The sequence below is a fragment of the Lissotriton helveticus genome, chromosome 10 (assembly GCF_964261635.1).
Source record: "Lissotriton helveticus chromosome 10, aLisHel1.1, whole genome shotgun sequence".
In the NCBI taxonomy this organism is placed as follows: Eukaryota; Metazoa; Chordata; class Amphibia; order Caudata; family Salamandridae; genus Lissotriton; species Lissotriton helveticus.
Window position 1 is genome coordinate 441,729,999 of NC_136071.1, and position 13,736 is coordinate 441,743,734.

General features: G+C 43.6%; 1 protein-coding gene across 1 annotated transcript in view; it reads left to right on the forward strand.

The window, feature by feature from the left end:
- LOC144784261 (E3 ubiquitin-protein ligase CHIP-like) overlaps nucleotides 1–13,736 on the forward strand; it is a 134,709-nt gene that overhangs the window by 46,097 nt on the left and 74,876 nt on the right. The window contains exon 2 of the mRNA XM_078662929.1: nucleotides 1,323–1,521. Within this exon, the coding sequence (XP_078519055.1) occupies nucleotides 1,323–1,521 (199 nt within the window). The remainder of the gene's footprint in view (nucleotides 1–1,322; nucleotides 1,522–13,736) is intronic.

Sequence of the window (13,736 nt, forward strand, 5' to 3'; positions counted from 1 at the left end):
CCACACAGACCAGGACCCCTGATACCAGAATTGACCATTGCGCATGTCCTTATTTGCCTTCACTTGTTACTCTGGGGACTCACTGACAAAAACAGGGTAGATGGGGACACGCTTTATCTGCAGCAGGTTTGAGGAGAGATGTGTGGAACACTAGCTGTATTATCATAAATGTCTGCAGTTGCAACCAAAAATTAACCGCAGTGATTCGTTTGAGGATATTAAAAAGCCTCATAAATTTCAGTTTGAATTTTTTTTGATCTTGCTTAACAACTATACCACGTTATCCTCTTTATATTGAAGTTCTTTTTTGTCTCTTCTTATCAGCAAATCATTTGTACTGCTTTGTAGTAGCAATCATATGTTCACATCTCTGTTTAGTAATGTCAGGCAATTTTTGACTTTATAACCAAATAGTGTGATTAAAGGCCCCCTCCTGGATCGCCACATGTATGCAACGCTAGGGTGTATTTGGTGGAAATTGTTTAATTGCACTAATCGGAGGTTAGATGCAATAGCGGGCATACTAGAGGCTGCCTCCTGCCAGTCGTCGTTGTCAGTATGTCTTTTACCAATCGGATCACAGCTTGTGTGTGACTTAGGGGTATTGAAGAGGAGAGACCTGTAAAGTTGTTTGATACCATTACCTCCCAGCAGGCCCATTGTTTTTTGTTTTTTTTTAAACTTTATTTTTCAGATTTATCAATACAGTTACAAAGACCCACCCCCCCCCCCCCCCCCGCCCCCGCCAAATTGGCCTCAGAACCACACGTATACACATCAACTGTCTCATTAAGGCACTTTTGTTTGGATATAGGCTTCACCGAGATACATGTAAACCCATGAGGCATAGCAGAATAACAATTGTGAGTAAATGACCAGGCCCTGCACTATGCATCATACTAGCTATAGCTCAGGAGTCTTCCCTAGTCCTCCTCGGTCCCTGCAGCGAAAATAACTCTCCACTCGTCCCTTCTGAATCGCTTTGGGAAGTTTGCCCCCTTACTCCCAATCCTGTAATACACATGGCTCGCTAGGCAAGTAGGTCCTCGTGTAATATCACATCTCTCCTGCTGTGCTGCATATGTGTTTCTTCGGCTAGGGACCATTCTCTCACGTCTCTGAGCCGTGTGGGTATCTCTGGGGCCCTCAATCCCATCCAAGTGATAGCACCCCTGCGCCTAGCCAGCACCAACATCAATTGCAATAATCTATAGGACAGCTTTAGTTTTTTTGGCCTTTATAGGGAATTGCATCTGGATGTAACAGGGCTTCCGGTTTAATGTGAAACCCATTCATTAATAATTTGTATCATTGTCTTGCAGAACCGAAACCCATCTGTGGCTGTGTACTACACCAACCGGGCCCTCTGCCACCTTAAGATGCAGCAGCACGATAAGGCATTGGCAGACTGCAAGCATGCCCTGGAGCTGGATAGCCAGTCTGTTAAAGCACACTTTTTCCTGGGGCAGTGCCAGCTCGAGCTCGAGAACTATGATGAAGCCATAGCTAACCTTCAGAGAGGTAATCCAAAATACATATTGTGGAATAGGCATTTCTGTTTAAGATATTATTTTCTTCTCTGGTCCATGGTGACTACTGAGATTGTGTTGAACTAGCCACTTGAGATTTGTAACAAGGTTGCCAATATGGGTATACACTGTTAAGGTACATGCTACTCGTGAATTAGGTTTGTCAGATATCTGCAAGACCTTTAGCTTGTAGATTTGCTATGTTCACCATGCATTTATAGTGACTTATGCCATTATTAACATCTAGAAGACAGTCGGGTGGCTTTGTCACTTCTTCCCATGGCATTGGTGACCACTCTTTTTCCACCAAAATCCGTAGAATGGGTCTCTTATATGGAACTTAATTTCCCAAGGAAAAATCACGATAGGGCAGTCTGTGGCACATTCATCAGTAGAGATGGGTGCCTATTATAAAGTGCTTCACCCTGTTTCATTAGGAATGGCGGTGTATGTGTTAGTTGTGGGACTTAAGCCCCTTCTAAGTAAAAAGCTCTCTACCAGTTTTGGGAAGGTGTTTACAAATTGAAATAAATTTGACCTCAAGCCTTCTCCATTTCTTCTTAGCTCCCACTCTCCAATAAAGCTCATTCAACCAGCCCATCATTAATCAGGAATAACCTGGATTCTGAATGCAGTAGGCAGGCATGCTCCTGAAATTGCCTTTACATTATTTCCAAACCTACTTTACAAATGTTTTTCTTAACCTACGCCGTTGCACACTATCCGGGTCTGTGTATCTTTGCCCAGTTAAAAATACTCAATAAAACACATTGAATCCTCATGTTTGCAAATTACCACTGCTTTAAATATTGAACTTTTAACTTCTCATACCAGAAGTGGACTTTACACAGGCGTCTGAGATTTTGTCGTAGGGAGATTTGAGTAGTGACATATTAGTAAGACTCCCATCCCCTGTTAAGTCATTCTGTTAAATAGCCATTCTAGGAAATGTGATGGTACAGATGTAACCCTCAAGAGGCACCATTGCTTACTTTATGAATCAAGACTTCAGTTTAAAATATTTTGTCTCTCTTTAAAGAAATAACACTGCCCACCCCCTCCTCTCTTGCAGTCTAGTGTAAGGGTTGGAATATTACAACTCAGATTTCATTTTCAGACATACATCAAATTGCTTGTGATCACAACCACTGGAACTCCAAATTCACAAAGACACTAAGCCCACCTTAGAGTATTTTTTCACCATCTGGGTCAGAGGTGTTTATTGGGGCTTCATGAATAAACTGCCCACCACAAGCCAACACACAGTATAGAGAATCGGACAACTGTACTGGAGCAATAGTAGAGCATTTTTCTCCCAGAGACATCGCATAGTTGTAGCAGCTGTACGATAATGCCCTGTGTTTTTTTTTGTTTTTTTTAAGGCAGGGGTCATTGATAGTACGCCTTGTAAGCTGTTGTGATGGTATGCAGTTCGAGGAAATTTGTCAACCTTCCCCTTGGCCCACATCACTGGAAGGTGTAGAGTAAAAATACATTCAAGTGCAGGATTATACTGCACATTCTGTGCTGCAGATATAGCCCATTGACAAATATTGTGTTCATTGCTATGAAGCCATGTAAGGCTTAGGATTTCTGGCTTTAGACCAGAGCTGCAAAAACACCTAATACATATGCCTTTTGATGGCAAGTATTTATTCAGACCAAAATCAATGAAATTCGAAAACGATATATAGAACTGGGGCTATAATTACAGGTGCTACATCTGTAGAAGGGCTAGATATGGAGGCTACTGACCTGACACAAAACCCTATCAGGCCCTTCAGGCATACCTACAGTTTGAGTATGAACAATTCATGTAGCTTAATAAACATACTATTGGGAATTTGCCGGACACTGCCTGAGGTCCTTGATTAATTGTGCCCTACCGCGAAAAAAAGGGACTCAGTTTGCTCCTCCCCTCCTTTGCCCCTGTTAGTGTGGTTTTTGACAGCATATTTCTGTGCTAAATTATGTGATCTAAAATAAGACACACGTGCGAAATGCAGGAACTGAGTCAAGAGTGGCACTATTGATTCAAACAATTAAGACAATAAATGTCATTAATCAAAACTAACACCATGGAATCTAGAAATTAACTAGTGTCCAAGACATATCACAGATCAGGAACAAAAGTGCCAAGGAGGAGAGCAAGATGGCGTCTGGCTAGTCGGCTGGTGAGAGCGCTCCGACGCCGACCTGTTCATTCTCTAAGTTTATGGATTAGTTTTACAGGTTAGGAAGCAGTAGCTACGCGCTGAGTTTTCCAGCTGTTTTCCAGCTGATTTTCCAGTTCGCTGTAGCAAAAGACGCTGCCCCCCACTGTACCTTATGGAGAAATGGAGATTGACATCGCGTTTGCTTCAGCAGTGACAGCCTCGGCGATACCGACAGCTGAGGCGCGATCCCGGCAAACTTCACGGCACTCCCCACAACACTCTCGACATCCCAGCAGCGGAGGCAGATCGGACGGCAGATCGGACGGAGCAACTGTGGTGCAATCCCCGTGGCGGAGTAGCGGAGGAAACAGAGGAAGCGGGGTTCACGGAGTGCGAGGAGATTCTGGCTGCCTGCAGCGCAGGAGAGGCAGCAGAGGTCAGAGGAGTCGAACACCAGCTGGAAGACGACGGAGACATCACGGACAGACAGCGTGGTGTAATCGGCAGCTGCAGTTACAGCAGCAGCAGCTCCAGAGGAAGCCAAAGGACACAAGGGGAATATTGATACACTGCTCAGAGTACAGCATTAGTATCTACACTTCAAGAGACTGCCAAGCAAGAAGTACTGGTAAGGCAGAAGCGGCATACAGGGCCAGAGGGGGCGAGAGAAAAGTGAAAGCATTTACTACTCAATCAGGCAATGTGAGCACACCAGGAAGCTACTCACAAAGCGGGCGCCTGAGTCTGAACTTGAGCTTGAGTTGGAGTCTGCCTGGCTCAAAAGGGCAGAAAGACTTACAGAAACAACATCAGCTAGCCATAGAGGCCATAGAGGCTGAGCTAGAGGTATCTGAGGCGGGTGCGGCTCTCAAGGGAGACAAAGGGGTCATAATGGCTCCAAAACTTGTCCGTGGAGGGAAAGCGAAAGTACCTGAGGGGGCTGAGAAACAAGCCCTGGGGCAAGCTGTGAAAAATAAGGGGGGTGATAAGGACCCACAAGTTACGAATGAGGAAGGGGCAATGGCTAATAGCAAAACGAGAACTAGGAAGCAAGCAGCAATCAATGCTATGCAGCCTTCAGGTCAAACAAAAGGTATAACGGGATATTTTACCCCCACGAACACAACAAATACAGCAAAAGAGAGCGCCACCAATACAATACTATAATTAATACCTCTGAGGTTTCTGGCACCCCTCCAGTAGAGATACAATGGAGTAACATTATGGACCTTAATGACATTATAGAGAATGCAGAGGAAAATACACAGCCTGATGTGGATATTGTGACCTCAGAGACTTCAGAGACAACAACAACAACGCTAGCACAACAAACTGAAATGTTGATACAGAAAATAACGGCAAACAGTGGTCAGAGTGGGCTAGAGGATAACGTGGATCCAGTGGATAAATTTTTTTCAGTAACAGATGGATCAGATGCGTCTGAGGAGACATGCTCAGGCTTGGAGGAAAACGGTGGCATTAATACAGACTCAAGCCTGCCTCTAAGCTTGGAAGGGGGAAGCGGATCTTCACCAAGAGGGAAAAGTCATGAGCCAAACCAAGAGCCAAGGAAGAAAAGGATGTCTCGACGTCAAAGAAGTACACAATCGCAAGAGAAATCAGGCAGCAGCCGCAGACGGTTAAGTGCGGCTAGCACTGAAACGGAAGCAGCCTTAAACTGGGACTACTCAGACACACAGCAAATCTACAATGACATTGAGATTGAAAAAGAGGATCCTAAAGCTGGGGGGGCGCATCCACAGACACAGGCACAGGCACAGGCACAGGCACAGGCGGCGGAACCCACTCTGCAGCTAATACTTAACTCAATTAAACAACTGCAGGATGCTACAAAAGTTGAGGGTAAAAAAAACCGCTTAGCAACCAAAAATCTGCAAGGAGCTATAAAGAAGGTTGCAAAGATATGTACAGCCACGAATACGAGGATGACACACCTGGAAGAACGAACAGGGTTGATGGAGGACCAGCAAGCTAAAGACTCAACTAGATTGAAGGGGTATGAAAAACAGATGGTGGACGCCCAGTGGAAGCTGGAGGACATAGAGAATCGTCAAAGACGAAATAACCTTAGAATCCTGGGTATAGAGGAAGGGGTTGAAGGCGGGGATATCAGGGCATATGTCCTAAGAATGTTCAAGGGAGCCTTCCCGGAATTAAGTCATTGGGATTGGGACAAGGAAGTGCAAAGAGTGCATAGGTTCCCATTAAATCTCAAAAAGAAAGGTTCCACCACCTCCACGGCTGAGGGGACACCAAGACCAAGAGCCATATTAATATATTTTGGCAACTTCTTGCTGAGGGAAGAAGTATACGCAAAAGCTCGTCCCAATGCTAAACGCACATTTGAGAACCAATCTTTCTTTTCAACCCCAGACTACTGTCATAGTACAGTTGAAAGAAGATGGAGATTGAGAGAGCTACTGGATCCATGCCACAAGATGGGCCTGCAGGCCTATTTAATGAACCCGGCCAAACTAAAGATAATCCATAAGAACTCTACCAGGGTCTTTTTTTCCGAAATTCAAGCGAAAGAATATATGGATATGATCAGAGCCAGCAGTGAGACTAGTAGTGAAGCTAGAGACAAACTCTGAAGATTGAAAAGGGGACATATTCATTAACTTACATGCTGGTTAAGTAAGAGAAAAGTTGGTTCATGAAGGGTTCAGCTGTGTTAAAATGTAATTAGAGTTAGTATCTGAGTAGAGATTACAAGAAGTACGAATCTCAGGGGGAAGATATATGGGCGATATGATCAAAATGGGTAAACAAACAAATGGACAAATGGACAAAATGGAATCAAAATGGTTTTTTTTTTTTTCCCATGGGGAGAAATGGTTAAAGTGGCTCTAAAAGAGGAAATCTAAGGGAAATAATTAATCCAGTTGGTCTAATTTAATTTAAGTATACAGGTCGGCAAAGGGGAGACGACAGCCAGACTCCATCACAGAGGCCAGCGGCCTGCTTGCTCTAACAGGTGGGGGGGAGGTGGGGAAAGAGGGTGGGGGAAGGGGGAAGGGGGGGGAGAAAAACGTAAAAAAACATCACATCAAGACAAGATAGAACAAGGGGATAATTATCTTTTAAAAGACGAAAGAATTGTAGAAAAACTGTATGCTGAAATGAGGATAAAACAAAATTATCAATGCGGATAGGTACATTGAATATATGTGGTTTAAATGATGGAAGGAAGCGAAGGGAGCTGAGGGAATATTTAAAAACAATCCAGGTTGACATGCTGTGTCTACAGGAGACCCATATAGAGGTGTCCCAGAAGGGCTTTTTGGGTCAGTTAGGTTTCCAACTGCTTGCATACACAACACAAGGGACGAGAACAAGGGGGGTGGCGGTATTAGCACGGCAAGGTATGGTTAATGTTAAAAGGCAAAAAGTTGATTCATATGGGCGATGGGTGTTGATGGAATGCCAGGTGAAGGGATTTAATTTTACTCTATGCACAGTGTATGCCCCGACAGTTGATGACCCTGAAATGCTTAACCTGATAAGCACACAACTGGCTAACTGGCCCCAACCTCTGGTGGTATGTGGAGATCTTAATATTAATGGTCTGAATGGCTTATGGAAACAAGACCCGAAAAAATTTGGGGGGAGGAAAAAGAGAAGCCATACGGCTTTGATAAGGCTAATGGAAGACAATGGATTAATAGATATCTGGGAACAACAGCACAAGGTGGGGGGGGGGGCAGCACGTATTTTTCCGCACCCCATAAAACATTAGCAAGACTGGACTATTTTTTGGTATCCCCTATAATAGCGACCATGAGCAAGGTTAGTAAGCTTCCTCGTGTCATATCGGACCATAATCCACTGATTTTGGACATTGTAACTACATCACAAAACAATCTAAGCTTAAACTGGACATTTGAGAGGGCACTATTACAAGATGTCAAATATATTGAATACATGAGAGGCTGGTTAAAAGAATTCTTTGAGGTCAATAGAGGAACAGCCTCCCCAGCTATAGTATGGGATACTATGAAAGCAGGCATAAGGGGGGAAACACTCAGATATTCAATTAGACGAAACAAGGTTGAAAAGGAGGAGATGGCAGGAAGAATAGGAACTGTGGCAAACATTGAGGAAGAACTAGTGGGAGCTATAAGGTCTAAACAAGACACTGCTGTAATATCACAGAGATTAGCAATGGCCAAAGCAGCGGTGGGGGAGATACTTGCATCTAAAGCAGCAGGGAAGTATTTGGCCTGGAGGAAAGAACAGTACGAATACAGCGAACAGATTGGCCGCATACTGGCCGTGCGAACTAGACAGGAGGCCACAAAGGGTGATATCGCAGAGGTAATGCTTCAGGATGGCAGCATGGTTACTGCACCAAGGGACATATGTGCCAGATTTCAAGAATTCTATCAATTACTATATAATCCTGATCAAGGGGCTGAGAAGTATGAGACAGAGGAATTTCTGGAAGGAGCTAATTTAGAACAACTAGGAGATGCTGACAAAAGGGCTCTGGAAACGATGGTTAGCCAAGGGGAAATGCATAAAGCAATTTTGGATCTCCCAGCAGGGAAAGCTGTTGGTCCTGACTCCATACCATTAGAATTTTATCAAATCTTTTTTCCTGAAATCAAAGAGGATTTTTATAATTTAATAATTAATATACAAAAAGATATCCCTCCCCCAGAGTCATGGAGCGAAGCAACTATGATAGTGTTCATTAAAAAAAATAAATCACCAACTAATCCAGGGTCATATAGACCAATAAGTTTAATGAACAGTGATGCGAAAGTTTACTCGAAAATCATGGCAAATAGATTAGGGAAAGTAATAGGTAAGATAGTATCCCCTAGACAGCATGGGTTCATCCCTGGGAGAGGCACCACAGAACATATCAGGAGAGTTGTAACCCTGTTTGATGGAACGACAGCCTCACGAGATCCTATGTCATTAATATTATTAGATGCAGAAAAAGCATTTGATAGGGTCTCGTGGGGGTTCCTATGGGCAGTATTAGAGAAGGTAAATCTTGGGAGTGGTTTTATAAAGGCTATCAGGGCTTTATATGTCAATCCAAGAATTAAACTTAGAATTATGGGCGAATGGAGTAAAGAGATAAAGATTGGACGGGGAACTATACAGGGATGTCCTTGTTCTCCACTTCTCTTCGCCCTATATATTGATGCATTTATTAGGAAAATAGAACAGAATATAGACATACGGCCAATAGTCTTAAATGGACATGAAACAAAAATTCTGGGGTATGCGGACGATCTGGCGGTTACCTCTTGCGATCCTGAAACTGCATTACGGGCAATAGAAACAGAGGCAGCTATATATGGAAGATTATCAGGATATAAGCTAAATGTAGATAAAACGCAAGTCGTAATAAATAACAAAGTAACATTGGCAGATCAAAGAGTCACTGAGACTGCGATATATTTAGGGGTTTCAATCTCCTCCGATATCACAACTATAGTAGAGAAGAATTTAGAACCTATAATACGCAAGGCTAAAACTGACTTTAACCGATTAAATAACCTGCATTTGACTACAATTGGCCGATGCAACCTGATAAAAATGTCCTTTCTGCCTAAAGTGCTATATCTTTTTAGGTCCATTCCCCTACTATTCGACAATAAATGGTTCAGAGAGCTAGAAGGGGTAACAAATAGGTTTATATGGGCAGGAGGAAGAACGCGACGTAGCCAAAAATTCTTGTCGTTGCCCCGAGAACGTGGTGGGTTGACACTCCCAGACTTCAAAACCTATTATTGGGCATCAGTTTTACAATTTATAAGAGGGATGCTGGGGGGAGATATAATGGACAAATGGAGAGGGAGGGATATGACCCCGGATGTATATGAGCTTCTGGTCAAGGATTCGGATAGCTGGCTGCTCAAATATGATGAGAAAAGTTACTACAAGAAGGTACGGTTTAAGACCCTGGGGGCTGCCATAACAATATGGTCTACCCTTAAAAAGAAGCTAAAATTGGGTAGAATGAACTATTATACACCACTATATGGGAATCCATCCTTTCCAGGAATATTTCATGATTCCATAATGAAAGATTGGGACAGGCAAGGGGTAAAAACTTTAGGAGACCTTGTAGGTCCCACAGGGGTAATTATCACTTACGAAAACGCGCAAAGGCTTTATAATTTAAGGCGAAGAGATTTTTATAAATATTTACAAATTAGGTCAGTCCTATCAAGAAAGAGGGGTGGAGAGGCTGACATGCAAAAAGTAGATTTGATGGAAGACTTGAGAAAGGAGTCAGGCTGCTCTATATCGCAGCTGTATGTCGAAATATGTAAATTTAAGAAGGATGACTCTAAAAAAATGTTTGAGAAATGGGGAACTAAATTAGGGCTGACTGGGAACGAGGCCGAGAAGTCGTTAATAATGTCAAATAAGGTGCTGAGTTCAACAAATCTGCAAACACAGCAATATAAAACATTGTATGAATTGTATTATACCCCCCACAGGGTGGCACAGTGGGGTGGAACAAGTGGGATAATATGTCCAAGATGTCACTCTACCCAAGCCGATACGATTCACATGTTTGCTTCATGTCCCAGGTTAGATAGCTATAAACAGGATATGGAACAATTTTTTCAGAAAACACTGGGAATGAATATAACATTGTCAAACGAAGTTATGATTTTAGGAGTTGCTAAGGATGGCGTGGTTGTTCCACATTATGAGTTTTTGTATATAGCCATGGTATTAAGCAGACTATGTATAGCATCGCTATGGAAAGATCCTAGCCCACCGACTGTACATCAATGGGTTTCTAGGTTGCTGGCAATCTTTACCTTGGAACAGGCTCTATACGAAAAAAAAGGGAAGGGTAAGAAGGGAAGTTGCGAGGCGAATATGGGCTCCAATAATAACATGGAAGCAAAAGCTGGGGGAGTTATAAGCATACAGTAAGATAACTAATAATTTGTTTTAGGTTCTAAATTGAATTTGTAAGATCTATTATGGATAGAATCTATTAAATGTAAGCACGAATTTATAAACTTGTTAAAGGATTAAGTTAATAATGAATGTTATTTGATTTTCTTATCTCGTTGAAATATATAATGAAAATGTAATTGTAATCTTGATGATGATGAATAAAAAATCTTGTAAAAATACATTCAAGTGCAGGATTATACAGCACATTCTGTGCTGCAGATATAGCCCATTGACAAATATTGTGTTCATTGCTATGAAGCCATGTAAGGCTTAGGATTTCTGGCTTTAGACCAGAGCTGCAAAAACACCTAATACATATGCCTTTTGATGGCAAGTATTTATTCAGACCAAAATCAATGAAATTCGAAAAAGATATATAGAACTGGGGCTATAATTACAGGTGCTACATCTGTAGAAGGGCTAGATATGGAGGCTACTGACCTGACACAAAACCCTATCAGGCCCTTCAGGCATACCTACAGTTTGAGTATGAACAATTCATGTAGCTTAATAAACATACTATTGGGAATTTGCCGGACACTGCCTGAGGTCCTTGATTAATTGTGCCCTACCGCGAAAAAAAGGGACTCAGTTTGCTCCTCCCCTCCTTTGCCCCTGTTAGTGTGGTTTTTGACCACATAATTTAGCACAGAAATATGCTATCTAAAATAAGACACACGTGCGAAATGCAGGAACTGAGTCAAGAGTGGCACTATTGATTCAAACAATTAAGACAATAAATGTCATTAATCAAAACTAACACCATGGAATCTAGAAATTAACTAGTGTCCAAGACATATCACAGATCAGGAACAAAAACATGCATTTTAGTAAGTTTAAAATCACAGTAATCCAAAGAAAAAGAGAGAGAGAGAGAGAGAGAGAGAGAGAGAAAATGTATATCTAAGTACAATGAAGCATTAGAACATCAATCAAAATTCTAACTAAAACGGTTAAATAGTACACTGTGAGAGGTGGTAGACGAATTGGAGAGTAAGCAGTTCTTTTATACAGTTTTAATGAGGAACTTTTGACCACAAGATCTAATTTTGGCAGGTGCTTGACCGCAGAACATAACAAAAGTTTGTACTTTTTATCAAAAACGCTTTGCGTCACCTCTGGGAAGCATTAAGGTGGAATCTCCTTATAACGCTATTGTTTATTTTAAGCCATGTTGCTATTTTAGTTTCCAAAGCTGTGGAAAGACCCAGTTGGCCCCCACTCACACTCTTAGCCCATTTTGTTCTTCCAGATGACAGATGCATCCTGTTATTGGTACATCTTCTTGATGTTCAGAAAGATGTACATGTAGAGGACAGGGGCTCAACGACTTGTTCATCAGAAAGACAGTGACCTGAGGTTATTGGCCTTCATAGGATAGATACATCTGAGGTTACAGTAGGGTTTGAGGCCTACTGCCTCTGTAGACTCATGCTTCAGATGAGAGCAGAATGGGCGTGGGGCACTATATGGTAAAACAGACCCTGCTTCTCCTAGCCCTTCCCCCAGCCATTACTCTTACTAGAAAAAAACTGCAGAGGTGTCCACACAAGTAGGTGGAATTAATTGAGATGGGTACTTTTGACTGTAGTGGAAGTGTCCTTTCTCTAAATTGAATAGTTACTTTATTAAGTCTTAGGTGGAAGAAGTAAAGGTAATAGCATCATCCTTTACACCTAGAAGAGTTTGCTTCTTTAACAGACACCCAGGTGGAGACGTGGACTATTAAGTTTACTTCCTCATTCCCAAGAACAGCAGGACACTTAAACATCGTCTAGATCAGTGGTTCCCTGATGGCAGATTTCCGTCTTTAAGAATCCGTCTCCGCAGGGCATGGCCAAGCCGTTGACTGTAATGTCCGCATGGAGTTGAAGCTCAGTAGGATGCTGTCCCAATTCTTCTAATTACTTTACTTTACTTTAATTATTACTATCGTATACCACCCAACCCCCAGTGGGTCGCTGCCAATGGGGGGGGGGGGTAGACTGCTTTGCTCTCAACTGGAGACAAGATGACCGGGAGGAGAGGAATATTTCACAGAGGGGCACACTCCTAGGCACTTGCACATGGCCTCGTGCAGCACTACAGTGGCCATGCCATTGGTCTCCGGCCTACCCTAAGCATCCATCTCCTGCGGCGGGTCTCCTCTCTCTGGTGGGAGTAGGACCTTCTGAGGCCACTTCATCAGATCCTCCACTGCCTTCAATCCTGCAGAGGTATGGAACTCCATCGGCCCGCAGACCTGGGGCCACCCTTCACCGCCACGTCTCAGCTGGCGACCTCGTCAGGTGAGGAGCGCCTTTCTACACTCCGGCAGAGCGGCTGGGGCCCGAGGCGTGTTGACAGGCCTGGACTGAAGTGCCGGAGCTCATATCGCAAAAGGCTACGAAGAGACTGCTGCATCGAGTTGCCTCATTCATGAGTCTCCCCTGCGGTGACAGGGGTCGCGTGAGCCGGCTGATGGACCAGGTCGGTCCGCCTCCGTTACATCTCCCGCACTGCAACCCCTCCTCCCTCTCTGCATAGGGACTGCCTGTGGTGTTTGGATCGGAGGACCAGCAACAACACTTTCGACCTCTTGACCCTTTGTCTGCTAAAGCTTGTACTGTCCCTACCTATCGGCATGCCTGAATTGGCCATACGTGAGGCTCTCTGGGTGCCCTGCTCATGACTGTTCAGCTCTATTGCCCTCTGCTCCTAGCATAGGGGTGCCTCTACGGTACTATGTAGCAAATTAACCTTACTGCCTCATTTTCATCTCCGCATACCACCCCTCACCTTGCCACTTATAATTGACATTATTGTGCCTTCCCCTAACTGCCAGCGTCACTGGGTCGGCCTTTGACGGATCTGGCTTTCGGCCCTGTGATGGTCCTTTGCTGATGAGCTGTATTACCAACCTACCCCCTGCCGCGGACCTGCTGCTGGATCTCACGTCACACCATGCAGAGTTTTGCACCCGTAGAGACATTGGGTGGCTCTGGTTCCCTTCTTTGCGACCTGCATGTTTGCTGGTGGGACCACGCCTATCGTAACCAACACCATATATGGCTCCTTGGGTGCTCCCTGGTCTGTTCATTGGGGAACC